The sequence below is a fragment of the Lactuca virosa genome, chromosome 7 (genome assembly GCF_052849685.1).
Source record: "Lactuca virosa cultivar CGN04683 chromosome 7, Lactuca_virosa_CGN04683_v6, whole genome shotgun sequence".
Taxonomy (NCBI): Eukaryota; Viridiplantae; Streptophyta; class Magnoliopsida; order Asterales; family Asteraceae; genus Lactuca; species Lactuca virosa.
In genome coordinates, this window is record NC_136432.1 from 280,349,522 (window position 1) to 280,366,752 (window position 17,231).

Sequence of the window (17,231 nt, forward strand, 5' to 3'; positions counted from 1 at the left end):
CCATGGGTTAAAGCTCCATGGAGTATCCATGGACTTTCCATGCAAGCCTAGCCCATTCCAAATAAGCATTAGCCCACACTATATAAATACAAGAGCCCATATTTAATTAGTCATACTTTTGATCTCTAAATTAATTCTAAATTAATTATAGATCAACACTAATTAAATAATATGATTTTATATTAATATATTAGAACTTATAATATATTAATAAATCATAACTTATACTATTCTCAAAAGATTATCCGTAAATTGTTCGGGTGAAGTGCAACCCAAATGGACCATGCCAGGTCGGGTCAAGTACATACCAAATATAGTTATGGACTTAGACACTATCTCCAACATCTATTACAGATAGAGCCACCCGAGACACATCACAATGGATTAAACTACCATCAAACCAACCCATTCATCATCCTGGAATTCTGCCCTCGATGCCCTTGGCATAAAGATGCCCTACATCCCATCTCACTTAAACAAAGTCCTGTATGAATTCCGATTCGGGTTCCTATCCAAATCCGAATTGTTACTCCGCTCCTATCCAGAGATCCTCGAATCGGCATTTGCATAATGCACCATGGCTTCCCGTCATCCTTTACTTGACCGATTAATAAATACCCTTATCCGATTCCCTGAAACTACCAGCCTCACATCCGGTCCAACCACCAGGTTCTTATGAGATCCAATATCAGGGCTACCCAACTGTAGCCCTACTGAGACATGCACTACTCATCCACATGATCTTGTATCTCAAGATCCAACCCTTGTCTTAACAGTCTCTACCGGTTCCAACCTGAATTCCCATAATCGTCCGGCTCTCCCACGGATAACTAATCGATCAATCACCCCTGGCCCATATCCTAACTAAGTTGTGGCTCCCCCACAAACTTGCTACACCTATAGCAACCCAGGTCACTGAACAGATTACGACAACGAATCGGAGCAATCATAGTACACGCAGAATCCGCTCCGTGAGATACATCCATCTGTAGATCTCTCAAAGATTCCTCGACATGTTGAATGGCATCTGACAACCCTTGCTAACCCAGACAATAGCAGAATACCGACCCGAGATCCAACTTATCATAATTCCCAAGCGATGCATTTACCCAATATCCACCGGAAATGGCCGAAGATAGCATATCCGCAAACATCTGAAGGAATCCTGACCACCTCCTCATGTGATACCTCGACCACCCTGAGAACAAGATGTAACACCTCATTCCGATCCCAATGACAATCCAAACCCTTGGAACGAAACTTCATCGCGTAGTTTCTGCAAGCGTTGTACTGGATCCGACCCTGCTGGCCTCTCAAAAGCTTATCCAAACTCTTGGGTCTGCGCCCGAGACCCTCCAATAAATTCACCAGACCTGAACCTCTCTCATTGAGGTACTCCTAATCCATCTTCCTTCATCGTCTCTGAGATCCATATCATTCAGGGTCTCACATCCTGACACACTCACCAGCTCAATCGCCAACGGCTGAACTACAGAAACTGGAGTAACCTCTACCCTAAACCGGGCTACAGCTATTCCTGAGACTTGGTCTCCAATCCCAAATGTGCAATAGATCGCACAATCCTTTCCACCTGATCAAAGGCGAACTTAAAATCCTAGCAGTCCTTCTACTAACTGGCTCACCACCGGAGCTGGTACCAAACCCTGGTCCTACCCATGCGTGCTCATCCTCATTGTGCAAAGCAGCTATTCCCACAATCAAGGCATCACCAAGAATTCTCCTTCGCGTAAGCTTCTCATATTCTCCAAGACTCTCACTGATTTGAGTATGGATCCTGTGCTTTCAGTAGTAAGGGCCCAATACTACCTTCCACACCTATCCATACTTTCCTCAACAATCCTCGAATCCTCTAAGTCACTAACTCCACAGGTATACTAAATGTTTGCTAAACAGCAAGACGATCTCTACCATAGCACCTCCTAGGCTTCCCCCTTAGGTTCCCAACTTCACCAAATCACCCTACTAAGCTCACTAGAGAATATCCTAGGCCTTCCTAAGTTCCCACCCTCCCCCTGTCCTCAACTGCTGAAAGATTCCCATTGATGTCAACTAGCTACCTTATGAATATAGCCACATGTAGCAGATATCAGATAATCCTTCAAGTAAAAGACTCATCCCTAGAACGGTTGGACTCATACAAGAGCTGCGCAACAGGGTCAAGTCCATCACTCTGAGATTATCCATTTTGTGCTACATGTGACTTAGCATATTCACTTAATAGCTAACTCACATTAATAAGAGTCCTACAAAGTACAAAGCAAGCAACATTCAGGTAATCGGTAAATCTCACCAGCATACACTAGACAAGTCAATCTATCCACACATACATTCCGCAAGCAGGTAACACCTGTCGCTAACCTCATCCTAGGCACCGTCCCATGAACTATGATAAAACATTCGGCTTACATACCACTACTCGTGTTGTCCCCATCAATCCATCCTCACTGTCGGGTGCCTTATGCATGCAAATTGTACACAGAACATGATCTAATAGACTGTCGAATAATAGACTCTACCCTAGGACCACAACCAGACAAGGAACAAGAAATAAGGCCAAACCAATTATTCTAAGGCTATAAGATCCTAACCGTATACAATTTTAAAAGCATACACATAGCAGTTACTAATACCAATAATCATTCTCATTCTAGCATGACATCCAATTATTCCCAAGGCAACAAGCACCACATATTAGGCCAATCTATTGCTGACTACTCAGCACTAGCATGAAAGTCTACCAGCTCATACAACATATACAGGCATCTCCCCTAGATTTAACTAGCATGCGATTCAAAAATTCATAAACCAAGTCATAACAGACAACATATGTGGGTATTCTGGGGAAACTTACTTGAGCTCGGTTGATTCCATGCACCACACCCTTTCTTGTCTTAGAAAACCTTTTCCTTGAAAAAGTTTTCTTTTGCAAACTTTACAGATCCTCAGTTTGAGTTCAGACACACCCAAAGGTATCCCCGAATCCCTCAAACCAAGGCTCTGATACCAACTTGTAACAACCCAAAAATGAAGAGTAAAAAATTTCATTTTTAGTATAGCTAAAACAATGATACCATTTATCTCAAACATTTCAGATCATCCTTAAGTAATACATTTATCAGAGTTTATCCCAAAATCATTCATTTCGGAAATCATAGGTGTGTGCACTGCGATCAATCCGAGCCCTTCCTTTCCAGAACGATGATACCTGAAACAATAAACAAACTTGTAAGCACGAAGCTTAGTGAGTTTCTCAGAGCATACCCCACACAATCCACATAACACATATCATATTAGCTACAGAGCTACATATACCACATAAGTCATCCATACATAAACCTGTAAGGATGCCATGGGCTCCCCCCAGGGTCTTACACCTTCGTGCCATGGGCTACCCCACATGGTCTTTACCTAGGAATGCCATGGGCTACCCCACATGGTCTTACATCCAATGCCATGGGCTACGCCACATGGTCTTTACCTAGGAATGCCATGGGCTACCACACATGGTCTTAAATCTAATGTCATGGGCTACACTACATGGTCTTTACCTAGGAATGCCATGGGCTACCCCACATGGTCTTACATTCAATGCCACAGGCTCCTTCTGGGGTCTTCCCTGCCAATATCATATATAATCAAATAGCATATCATGTATCATAGAAGTATCTACACATAACACGTACATAAACCTGTAAGGATGTCGTGGGCTCCCCCCAGGGTCTTATATCATTGTGCCATGGGCTACCTCACATGGTCTTCCATGCAAGTATCACAAAGACAACTAGCATACCACATATCATATAACCACTAGCACACCACTTAGCATAAAGCTAACTATGATACCACATATCCCTACTACAGCTAGTGTACCACATAACATAAAATGGGTCGGCCTTGGTGCCTTAGACCCATTGGTATGGTGAGAAGACTCACATCGCACTGCAAAAGCTTCCCGCATGAATTCCTTGGTTGCTGCTTTGTCCCCTTCCTGAGCTATCAATACTGATCAATATACCCAATTAGCAAGTAGGCCCCAATACCATAATCCTTAGTCCGTGCATGGGGTAAAATGACCATTCTACCCCTGACCCAGTATGATGCAAACTTAGGCCCAATCCCAAAATAAAAGCCCAACACTAGGTAGGCTTTCCAAGCCCACTAGTGGCCAACTAATGGCGTAATTTGCAAAATTGGGCCCAACCCCTCTAATGGGCCTTACCTTAAGCCGAAACATATTCCTGGCCCAAAACATCTGACTTCTGATGGTCCACTAAGGCCCAAAGTCCACTACCTGGCCCAACCAAAGGCCCAAAACTCTCCAAGCCTATAACTGATGAGTACGCGGGGCATACTCCCTTGTACGATAAGCGTATTCGCTGAAGATGGTGTACGTTGCGCGTACCTGCATGTACGCCCAGCGTACTCCTCTTTTAAGCGACTTTTCCATTAAGTGCTTAATACTCCATTCCAGTAGCTACAATTACAGATCCAGGTCCTCTTCGACATCTTAATACATAAATTTGATTACTTGATGGCTTGCAATCCACCAAATGAGTCCAAGCTTGAAATGTGACAACAAACTTCCATGAAAAGGTCTAGATCTCATGCATGGCCACAAATGAGCCCTAAAGATTGAGACTTTACTGCTTATGGGACTCACATGATACTAAGGGTGGCAACCCTGGACCTAAAAACGTGTTTGAGTCATAAAGACCCATTCTTGGGACCAAAAGAGTCCATAAACTCATCCTAAGAGACATCTAAGAGATTAATCATTAAGCTCATGACTTTATACCTTGAAAAGGTCTGAAGTAAGGCAACAATCCCAGATCTGAACCTTCTCTTTTGCACCATCACCTTGCCTTGACTTTTGCTTCCTTGAAGGGTGGATCCAAAACACCAAAATGCTCTCACAAAGTCTTCCAAGCTCCAAGAACACTCAAAGAAGATTAGGGTTTCGTGAAAACTGTCTACAGGTGAGAAGGAGGCTGACCCTTGAGGGTATAATGTTCTTTATATAGTGGCACACCCTAAAAATTAGGGTTTAAGGACTCTGAGCGTACGCTGGGCGTATGTCTCCAACACCCGCGACCACTTATCCCATCTACGCTGGGCGTACCCCAGCTTACCCTGGGCGTACTCTTGTGCTGGCCACCTTGCATGCGTGGTACCTCTTTGTAACTTTTCTCTACTAAGGACCAATAATGCCAATGTATTCAAAGTACTATAACTTCTTCATTCTAAGTTCGTTTCCTACAAACTTCATATCCACGAAAATGTGATTAGAAGCCCTACGCTCCCAGCTCCACACCCGAGCCCTACAACCTTTCGAATAAGACCTGACACCCATAAAAGGCCGAATTGACAAATTATGCTTATACCCTTGGCCTCCGAAGTCGCAATCGAACACTTTCAAAATCGGGTGTTACAGAGTTGGAGTTTTCCCGATTCTTCTGAGGAAAGGAGGAACTCGACGAGTCACATCGATGCACTCACCGAGTTGGGTCAACAGGGACTGTTGACTTCTGTTGACTTTTAAGGTTTGGTCAAGACTTGGATTATGGAGACCATGGAGGGGTAAAATGGTCTTTTACCCATTCCAGGAGTTAGAGAGAGAGATTGGCCAAATTTATTTAGAGTTGTGGTTATAAGTGTTAATTAGAGATGATTATGACATGTAGGCGAGGATTAGACCGTTCGAGGGGTACGAGGTTTACTTGCTTGCTTACAAGGTGAGTCTTCTCACTATACTTACCGTGAGTGGTAACTTTGTGTGAGCAGAGGGTCTTGTATGCTATTATTGAGTATTGTGATATCCTGCATTATGTCTTGTGATTTATGATGTATATTATACTGAGCTTCATTGAGTTAGGACCGAAGGGTCCAACCCGAGTTGTGGGACCGGAGGGTCTCCAATGAGACACATTGACCGGAGGGTCTTTATTGAGATATAGTAATGAGAGGCTATTGAGATGTTTGTGGTATTTTGGGGAACTTACTAAGCTTTGTGCTTACCGTGTTATGTGATATGTGTTTCAGGTAGTTCTTAGGATCGCGGGAAGGCGCCGGCTTGATTGTACACACGAGATGGAGTTATGTTTTGAGGATCCTGGATTTGGGTTTTTGATAAATTGACTTTTTTGGGGTTTTTGTGAAATGTGTTAATGCGAATTATGTGATTTAAAAATGAAAATTTTGTTTGAAAATTTACGGTGTTACAACCGGTTTCTTTAGATTTAGCTCACGCCATCATGCCTGACACAATCATTAATGAGGTGTTCTTATACGTGGATCGTCCATCACTTATATCATTAATATAATTCATGAACCGATCAAATAAGGTTGATTCCCTACTTTTCTCCAAGCAGAAAATGTCTTCACCTTTGGTTTCATCCATCTGCATATCAGACAACAAGATTCTTTGTGATTGCTTCCTCCTAATTCAAACTTGCATTTCCAAGACAAAATAATTAAGAAAGACGCGAAAAGAGTTTGCACTTCCAAGACAAAAGAACGCCCCAACAAAAAGTTTCATCTATATCCATAGCATATAACAAGATTCTTTGTGAATATATTATTTAAACATTAGACATTCCCTTTCGAACCGAAAGCACCTGAAACCATAAACATAAAACTGTAAGGACAAAGCTTAGTGAGTTCCCCAAAATACCCCATACCATACATGCATAACAGTCAAAACATAATTGGGTCTATTTCACCGCTTCAGTATCTTTCAACCGGTATTGGGTCTATTTCACCCCCTTTGGTAACTTTCAACCGGTACTGGGTCTATTTCACCCCGCCCCCCCTCGATATCTTTTAACTGGTACTGGGTCAATTTCACCCCCTTTGGTATCTTTCAACCGGTACTAGGTCTATTTTACCCATTTCAGTCTCTTTCAACCAGTATCAGGTCTATTTCACCCCTATAGATAAGCATACATTCATATTAGCAAGAATTACAAAGACAACAATCATATAAACGCATAACAGTAAGTGTCACAAGGACAACTATCATCCTACAAACATAATCCAATGGACCGAAATTGGTGCCTTCGACCCATAAGTACAGTGAAGAGACTCACCTCCCAATTTGAAAGATCGCTGAATAGGACACTGATGAGAATAAAGTGCTATAGATCGATAGATTCTAAACAGAAAAACAATGTTAATCGAGTAAAGAACACAAGAATGGATCAAATGGTGCCGAATGATTAATATCTCGCACCTAAGAAGAGCTCGATGAAGAACTTCGACTGTAGAGGTGTGCTAGGGTTACAATGCCAAACCTATTAATGAGAACGATAACCTTAAAGCTATACATGCATGCATAATATATAATCTAACCCTAATGAAAGACCACGGTTGGACAGGCCCAAACCGGGTAAACAAAATGGAATATTAAACGAGCCCAAAGACGCAACACTTAAACCCAACAGACACTGCTTCAAATATCAGCTCTACTGGTCACCTATTCATTGGAACATGACCAAACTAAACTTATTATCAATATACCCAAAATGCCCCTATGTCAAACTTGGTCAAACACTTGGTAAAAGTCAAAGTCAATGTCAAGCGGGTCAACTCGATAAGTATGTTGGGCGTACTTAACAGGTACGCGGGCGTACTACACGTTTGAACAGAGTCAAGGGGCTGACCACGTACGCGCATCGTAACCTTTAGTATGCCCAGCATATGCGGCTGCCACCCTTTCTTCCCATTAAGAGCTTAATCGTTAAGCGCTTTCGTCCAAAATCCAGATCTAGCCCTTAAATGATATTCTTAATCATAAAGTTTCTAACTTTATGATCTTGCATGACTATTAAGTGCTCAATACCAAAAATCCTAACTTCTTAACTCTTTAAGACATCCTAGCTCATGCATGGAAGGAAACTAAGGTCCAAGATCACATTTTTATGGTTCCTAATAACTCCATAATGGATAAAGTTTCCAACTTTATCCGTTAGAATAGTCCAAACAACCAAGATCTAGTCTTTAAGTCTCAAAGGGACTGAAAGTGCATCTTTTCCAAATTAATCCAATAAGTCCAAGTCTCAATCCTTTAGATATGAATCAATATGATGTTTAGATGGATAAAGTTTCATACTTTATCCATAACAAGGTCATAAACTTTCAAGATCTAAAACTTATGCACTAAAGTGACCAAAAGCTCATAACACCCAAGACTAGCTATATCTTTCAAATGCATCATCAAGATTCAAACTTTATACCTCTAGAAGAAAGACGAAGGTGAACAAAGTTTGGATCTACAAGCTCCAATGCAACCAACACTTCTCCAAAGAGCTCATTCTTCTCCAAGATGCACCAAGAACACTCCAAATCGCTCAAGAACACCTTTTTTTGCTCACAAGGCTCAAACTAGGGTTAGGGTTTTCAAGGGAGGGTGTTGGAGAGGTGGAGGCTGAGAACAGAATGGGTTTGGGGAAGTTAAGGAGCTTAAATAGGGTTCAAACCATAAAAATAAGGTTTGGGTTCTGATCGCATACACCTAGCATACTCCAGATACGCCCAGTGTACTCCAGGTATGCGTAGTACGACCGACGTATATCCTATATGCCCAGCGTACTAGACTAAGCCAAAAACCATCATAACTTCAAACGATCATAACTTCTTCGTTCAAATTCCATTTTTGACGATCTTTATATCCACAGAAAGGTATTGAAGAGCCCCACAATATTCTGTAGATATCTTGGTCTAAAAACTTCCCGAACAAAAATCCATATTTCATGCAAGTCTGAAACATCAATTTTTCCGTTTTACCCTTTGACTCCAACACAAATCAAACTCTTGGATCACATAATCTACATTACCTACATCCAAATGGGTCTAAACCACTCTTTCCCCAAAGCCCGAAGCCTTATGATACTTGATCTTCGGGTCACAACCCCGAATTATGAAACGACTTGAAACAGGGTGTTACATATTTCTTTCTCCCAACTCAAATTTGCACTTCCAAAAGAATCTCGTTGTATATTATGGAGATAGATGAAACCGAAGTCGAAGACATCTTCTGCTTGGAGAAAAACTAATGCACCAACATTATCCCACATTGGATGTCATGAACAAAACCTAAAAAAACCCGATCATAAGGACTAAATATGCACAAATAAATTAATTACTAAATGTGTACAAACTGAAAATTATATTACGCTATTAAGTTATTATGTCAGATTAAACTGGAGTAACCGCTTGTAAGGATTGATTGTGAAAAAAAACAAATTGAATGACGAAATGTAGACAAAAAAAATCATAATTAAAATATATATACAATATAAAAAATACATTAATTATCCCATCAATAATACACAAATGTAAACGACAAAAGATTCATTCTTTGGCAATAAAGACGAGAAGAAAAAGAAAGTAAAGTACACTTGTATTTTCGGAAAGCAAATTTCTAATTGAAGTAGAACCGTCCATGGTACCATACCCTATAGAAATAGGCCACCATGTTTCAAGAGAACCCAAAAGATACAAACAAGAAACAACATATATATACACACATTATGTTGTTTTCTCCATGTGTTTTGTGGACATGATGATGATTGGCCATTAACGTGTCATGGCATGGCATGACTCATCCATTCTTAGTTTTTTGCATCTGCATACATAAAGATGATGATGATGATGTTCTAGAACAATCATAGTGGACCTCATGGTTTGCATATCATATTTTCATGCACGGTCACCATCCATATCATGAAAACTCAACAATAAACCATTATTGTATTTCCCATCAGTTTCAATTTATAATTTATATAAAAATATGTTAAGTTGAATTGCAATTCTCTATAGCATGTTAAATATGCATAATAAATTAAGGATTTGTTACAAATAAATAAGCTAGCTGGGCCGAAAAGATAGAAAGTTGTTAAAGTGTATCTAAATGTTTACAACATTTTAATTGTTTTCTTACTTAATACATTAAATTCTGAAATGATATTTGTTAAAAATAAAATGATCTAAACGTGCGTTTTTACTTGTAATTTGTAATTTATCTTAATACTATACTTTTTTCTACATTTAATTTAATACATTATTTATCAATAATTAAATCGAAGAAAGCAATAATGAATCATTTGGATTCAATTCCATGGGTGATTGTCCAAAGTCCAAACTCACTCGACTACTACCAATCCATCATATATAATTCAGAATTAAGATCTTTGTAACATTCTAGAAAATAATCAATGATAAAGAAAAATCATTATCAACTAAATCGAAACACTATATATAGTATACCATGGAGTGAATCATAATTAAAAATTTACAATATGGTTAATTATATATCATCAATATCGTCATCATCTTCTTCTTGCGGTATGCGAGAGAGAGATATACGTTACATATATTATATATATCTTATATAATAAGGTATAATATATTAAGAAAAAAAACAAAAAAACAAAAAACAAAAAACAAAAAAATTCGAAATGTGACAAACAAGGAATCCCTCAATATAGCAAGTAATAAGGAAAAATATGGTTGCTAGTTACATGAGGACCATAAGGACTCCCCCATGCCCATATTAGTTTGGTCAACCACCATGTCCATGCCAAAAAGGGACCTGGTAGGTGTTCGTGATTGGTGGTGTCGAGATGGTGGCGAGATGTTTTCTGGTGATTGATTGACAGGACTGGAAGAGAAGTGGCGCATCCGCATGTGAACAACTTCAGCCTGTGACACTGCCAATTGTGCTTGAAGTACGTCTATCTGTTGTTGTAGGGATGATATAGCACCCACGCAACCATACACTGGATCCCTGATCCTGGCGTTTGCCTCGTACACCATTGAGCTCACCGCATCTCCTCTGTGGTGCTCAGGTAATTCCTATATTAAAAGTTATGTACAAATAATTTATAAGGATAAAATCAAATATATATTTGTTCTTTTGAAATCCAAGAAATGACCATAAACACACATTCATAATCATTTCATATGATAAAGGGGCACACATAGGGATCCTCGCGGCTTCAAGAAATATCATCCCGTTTGGGGCCCAAAGACTTGAGCTATGATTTCATTATTTTAAATCAAAAGAAAACAAGCTTGTCCATTGTCATCATTACTGATCGATTAGGACAAATATTAAATATGTCATTTAATTTAAAAAGAAAACAATAATTATAATAAAAAATAAATCTAAGCTTGAAGAAAAAGAATAAAGTTCTCATAGCATGAAGTTGCTTTTTCCTTTGGAGATTTTTTTAAGTAAATTGGTAAACATATTTCATTAGTTATAAGGAAAAGGTGGTTGAACCCCTTCCGTGCACAGTACTTTAATTTTTCACACTTCTACCTTAGAATCATTTGACCAAAACACATTATAGACGACTTGTATTCTATTTTTTATTATTGATTAAAACATTTGTGTTTCACACTCCTATTAATTCATTCCAAAAAGCTATACAGCGCAACATGAATATTACTTTTGTTTAAGAACTTAGAGTTAATACTTAATAAGGGTTACAATTTCAACAATTTTCGTAAAATTTAGTGGCAGTGGTAAAGGTGGAAGAGCTGGTGGCAGTGGTATCAGAGATGATTTTGGTGGTTGCAGCGGTGACGGTTGTGAAAATAGGGAAGCGGTGATGCTGAATAGTGATGTGAATATTACATTTTCCGTGACACCGCTATACCAAAATACTTTAGCGGCAATGAAAAGATGTGTAGTCTAGATTTAAACTAATTGTTCTTAGAATGTTTGTTTCATTCTCAAATAGACTTTTATATATATATATATATATATATATATATATATATATATATATATATATATATATATATATAAAATAAAAATGTATGTATATAAGTTTATAAGTAAACTTAGTATCCAAACCAACCATACTAGGTCGTTTTGTATATTATATACATTTTAATTGTTCAAAGTTTTTAAAATTCACCTCTTAACTAGATTTACTTTTAAAGTCTTAGAAATTTCACCATTATCCTCGTTGTACATAATTTCATTTGCAACTAAAATATTTATAGTTTGTTAGGTGTTCAGCGGAAAGATGTGATTTAAAAAGAAGATAATAGTAAAATTTCAAAAAATTTAGAAGTAAATCAAGTTAAGGGTTATATATATATATATATATATATATATATATATATATATATATATATATATATATATATATATATATATATAACTTGCACTGGGGTGAGCATTTGGACTGAACCGGACCAGACCGACTCTTGGATCGGACCGATTATGGAGAATATTGTGGACCAGATGAGTCGTGTCCGTGTCCATGTCTGGGTTCGGGTCCAGGTCCGAGTTTTCCGGTTCTTGGACCCGTTTGAACCGGTACAACTTTAATTGCATAGAGTACAAGTCGTTAAAATAAGTTTTTGAGTTTGATAGAACTCGTTAAAACGAATATATTATTGGTTTGATACAATATAACTTGTAAAAATGATTACGTTTCCGTTCCATGCATAACTAATATATCTTGATGTTATAATATTATAACTTGCAAAATTAATTTTCCAAATAAAATCAACTAACATATAAATCAAGTTCATCAAGATCCCTTTCATATGATTTATCTATCAAAGATACATAAAATTCAGAATTACAATCTAAAATAATAGTTAAAAAGTTGAAATATTTAAGCTTTGATAGCTCAACTTTGAAGGATTGTAACTCACTGAATATAATACCAAAATCAACAAAATATAGTCTAAATTAATCTACAAACTGTAAACTAAATGTTGGAAAAAACCGCAGGTCAATCCGACTTAAAACGAATGAGTTGTGGTTGTTTAAAAATTTTCACAGATTACAAAATTTTAAAAATGTTGTTAAAAAACTGAAATTTTTCAGCTTTGATAGTTCAACTTCGAAAGACTGTAACTCATTGAATATAATACCAAAATCAACAAAATTATAGTCTAAATTCATCTACAAACTGTAAATTAAACAAAAAAAAAAAAACGAGTGTCAATCCAACTTAAAACGAATGAGTTATGGTTGTTTAAAAATTTTCACAGATTACAAAATTTTAAAAATATTGCTGAAAAGCTGAAATTTTTCAACATTGATAACTCAACTTTGAAAGACCGTAACTCATTGAATATAATACGAAAATCAACAAAATTATAGTCTAAGTTCATCTACTAACTGTAAATTAAACGTTGGAAAAAACCGTGTGTCAATCCGACTTAAAACGAATGAGTTATGGTTGTTTAAAAAATTTCACAGAGTACAATTTTTTTTAAAAAGTCGGGTCCAACCGGTTCTAAACCCCGTAAAAACCGGACCGGGTCGGGAAAAAACTGTACCGGTTTTGATGGATTCCTAGAACCGAGAACCGGCCCGGGGGTCCAAAAAGAACGGTCCGGTCTAATCCACCGGTCCATATGCTCACCCCTAACTTGCAGTGTATCAAATACTCGCATCTTACATTACTTTGTTAAAAAGGAGATATTTACATTGAGAAAATAATCTTTATTATCATAATTTGGGTGTTAAAACTAGCTTATGTCATTTTGAAATGATGACCATTCATTTTGACAAACCACATTAAAAAATCGTGTTGATTTCATATTTATCTTGTAGCAACTCCGTTACGGTTGTTTATATATACAAGATAATGTGTTTTTCATACATTATAACAAAAACTCCGATGCAAAAGATTAAAAAACGGGTGGTGGATTGTTTCTTGCGGAAAGTATTTAAACTTGTAGACAGAAAAAAAGGAGGCGAATGAATGAGAAAAAAGTCTAAGGAAATGATGGAAAATCATGATATAAAATAAAAAGAGGAGACAACCTGTCTAATATGACTTGAAATGACAAAAGAATATATATATATATATATATATATATATATATATATATATATATATATATATATATATATATATAAAAGTAGGTTTAATAAAAATATATATAATTAAGATATGGTAAAATGACATGTGTTTATTTTTTTATTCATAAATAATATATTATAAAATGTATTTATGTAGTTTATTCTAAAATTATGAGTTTATATATATATATATATATATATATATATATATGTATATATATATATATATATATTGAAGTACTTGAAAGTACTTCATAACCAATCCTTGACTGTAAATTAACGTTGGCCCCATTCATTTTCAACAGTTAAATAACCGAAGTCGTTGCAAAAAAGCCCGTTCGAATATTTGTCGCAAAACTTGTATTATAAAAACGACATAAAAGCGGATGTACCCGCATCCTCTCAATGTGGTTCTAAATTGTTTATTTGTAGTTGTATTATAAATGGTTAATTTGATGTTTCAAAGAAATTTGATTGTTTGGTTATTAAACATTAATATTATTTATATAGAAAAGACTCCAAAACCCGTACAGAAATCTAGTCTCGAAACATAAATGCAGACGAAATTCGCTGGTTGAAGTTACAATTATTGCTAAATCCTCATACATCTAGTTTAACCACATAAATTAGTAAAAGGGGACGAATGCAGCTGTAAGTGAGTATCAAAAAACTACTATTCAAAGAATTGACATGAGGATTTTGTTGAAGATCGAGAATCCACAAGATAGTGATATAGTGCACTATTTGCCATGTTGCTCAAATATTAAATACAAAAACAAAAAAGTTAAAAAAATGCTCTTAACATGACAAAAGATGGAAGTGGAACCAAGGGTTTCCAATAACGATTGCTAGTTGCTACGTTTTATTAAAAAGATTTCCATACCACCAAACTATTGATTTGCAAAATCCGTCATAATTTCTGTATTTAGTAAAACGGTTACAGATGTGAATAAGTGACAAAACACTAGGGTTTACGGTCAATGCCCCGACATAAGTCTTAATGTAGCCACTCTTATAACAAACGCATTAAAAGTTGTACATTTGGTAAGAACAAAATGTCAAAGTCGAGATGTAGTGGTTTTATATAATTCTCTTGTCCCACAACAAATTCAATGACTTTTGTTGCATTTTGACTTTTACCAAATCTGATTTTAACTCAACATCTTTAACAAATCTAAATTTAGATTTGATTGGACATATTCAAGTGACTTAATGTTATGCTAAACGGGTACCCGAGTTTGTGGTTGAGTTAGCGTTATTTGGTCGGTTGATTGAACTCAATTGTTTCAACTTTTTAATGGTTAAAAGAAAGTAAGACTGTTTAACGGTTTAACCGTTCCAAGTCTTTTGATTTGCTAAGCAAGAAAGAATGCAGTGCGCGGTGGAGGTGGTGGTGGTGGTGATGATGATGAAGGAGGAGGAGGAGGAGGAGGAGGAAGAAAAGGGAGATGCAACGGCTAACCTGGAGCATTTTGTTGACATTGCTAGCACCGAACACCTTATGAACACTGGCGAACTTGTGAGGCTCGTCGGCTGGGAAATAGGGAGCAAAAACACAGTCATGAGAGCATCTCCTCCGCAGAAGCTTGCAAGCGGCACAAGGTGAGGCCGCCCCTTGTTTTCTTCCGGCGCCACCACTGGTACTGCTCTCTTTCATTGAATTAACAGCGTGTGATCAAATTTCCGACTGCATGCAAATATATCGGACCAATGAAGAAAAAAGCAAAAGAAATGAGGGGTCATGGAAAGAAAGGAGATTGTGGTGATATATAGACAAAACTGGATAGCAGAAGATCTATAGTGGGACCAAGACTTCCAGAATCTTTGATTTCACTAAAAAACAGAAGAAAAAAAAACCCACCATCTAGTTTTTTTAAAGGATTATGTTCTAAAATAAGAGAAATGGAGGGGACTATAGGAATAATCACAAATTTTATAAGATTGTATATGGGAAATGTTTTTTAATATTTGGTAAATTACTCTACGAATAATGCCTAGTAGGCTAATACAAAAAGCTTTTATTTGTTAATTATAGAAACACAAATTCGCAAAATAAGAAAGGCATTTCGTAAATTAACAATAACAAAAGTAAATTTGTTAAGTTAAAGGCATTTCATAATTCAAATAAGTTTACTAGGTAAAGGAGTATGAAAAAACATATGGTTATCTAAGCGTGGACAAAAACCAAAGTTCATTGCACGTTTTAGTAATATTAAGTTCTTTATGCTAAGTGCAAGTAGTCATAACACCAACTGATGTGACATGGAATCAGACTATTGGGGCTTGGTGTCAAATGTGGAATATGTGTCGTTAGTGGGCTCCCGATTTGATTCCTAGTTGTCTATGAGGAGATGGTTTCTCCTAGATGGAGAACCATCTTAGTGGGAAGAGTGTATGTATACATTGGAGGCTCATGTTAGAGAATGAGATGTCATCTTTATGGAGGATGAGGTGTTTTATTTATAAATTTAGGTCAATGGACAATTAGGTTAAGTTTGGGCAAACCCAGTTTAGGCCCAGCTAGTCGTGTGCTGCAAGGCCTCTAAAGTGCACATAGCCTAGTCCCTTAAGTGCACACAACCTACCCCCTGAATAGTTGGGCCTAAACTGGATTGGACCAAGACCTGACCATCTCCTCGTACACATTGATCTAACTTAATCGCCGAAGCCTTCTCCCGAGTTACAGTCCATGTGTAACACCGTAAATTTTCAAACAAAATTTTCATTTTTAAAAATCACATAATTCTCATAAACATAGTTCACAAATCTCCCAAATGTCAAGTTATCAAAAACACATGTTCATAAATTGTTTAAACACAATCCAGGATCCTCAAAACATAACTCCGCCTCATGTGTACAATCAAGTCGGTGCCTTCCCGTGATCCTGAGAAGTACCCGAAACACATAACACATAACACGTTAAGCACGAAGCTTAGTGAGTTCCCCAAAATACCACACACATCTCATTAGCCTCTCATGACCATACCCAAATAAGACCCTCCGGTCAATGTGTCTCAGTGGAACCCTCCGATCCCACAACTCGGGTGGACCCTCCGGTCCTAACTCAGTAAGCTCAGAATAATACACAACATAAATCACAAGGACATAATGCAGGATATCACAATAATCAATATAAGCACATAAGACCCTCCGGTCACACAAAGATTACCACTCTAGGTAAGTATAGTGAGAAGACTCACCTCGTAAGCAAGCAAATAAACCTCGTACATGAATCACCGATCTAGCCTCCGTCTAACACATATGATAATTATCTCTAATAAACACTCCATTCACAACTCTAAATAACCAAAGAGTACTCTCTCTCCCTAACTCTTGGAATGGGTAAAAGACCATTCTACCCCTCCATGGTCTC

At 37.3% G+C, this 17,231-nt stretch overlaps 1 protein-coding gene across 1 annotated transcript; it reads right to left on the reverse strand.

Annotated features, from left to right (window-relative positions):
* Window positions 1–10,291: 10,291 nt before the first annotated feature.
* Window positions 10,292–15,585, reverse strand: LOC145125937 (LOB domain-containing protein 4-like). Its single transcript, XM_079061341.1, has 2 exons — window positions 15,321–15,585; window positions 10,292–10,872 (listed from the first exon to the last, which is right to left on the reverse strand). Exons 1-2 carry the CDS (start codon window positions 15,513–15,515, stop codon window positions 10,531–10,533), a joined length of 537 nt encoding a protein of 178 aa, XP_078917467.1. The 5' UTR covers window positions 15,516–15,585; the 3' UTR covers window positions 10,292–10,530.
* Between the last annotated feature and the right edge of the window lie 1,646 nt (window positions 15,586–17,231).

Coding starts and splice junctions, on each gene's coding strand:
- LOC145125937 (XM_079061341.1), bottom strand. CDS start 15,515: ATGAAAGAGAGCAGTACCAGTGGTGGCGCCGGAAGAAAACAAGGGGCG. Junction 10,873..15,320: donor ATGTCAACAAAATGCTCCAG/GTTAGCCGTTGC, acceptor CTTTTAATATAG/GAATTACCTGAGCACCACAG.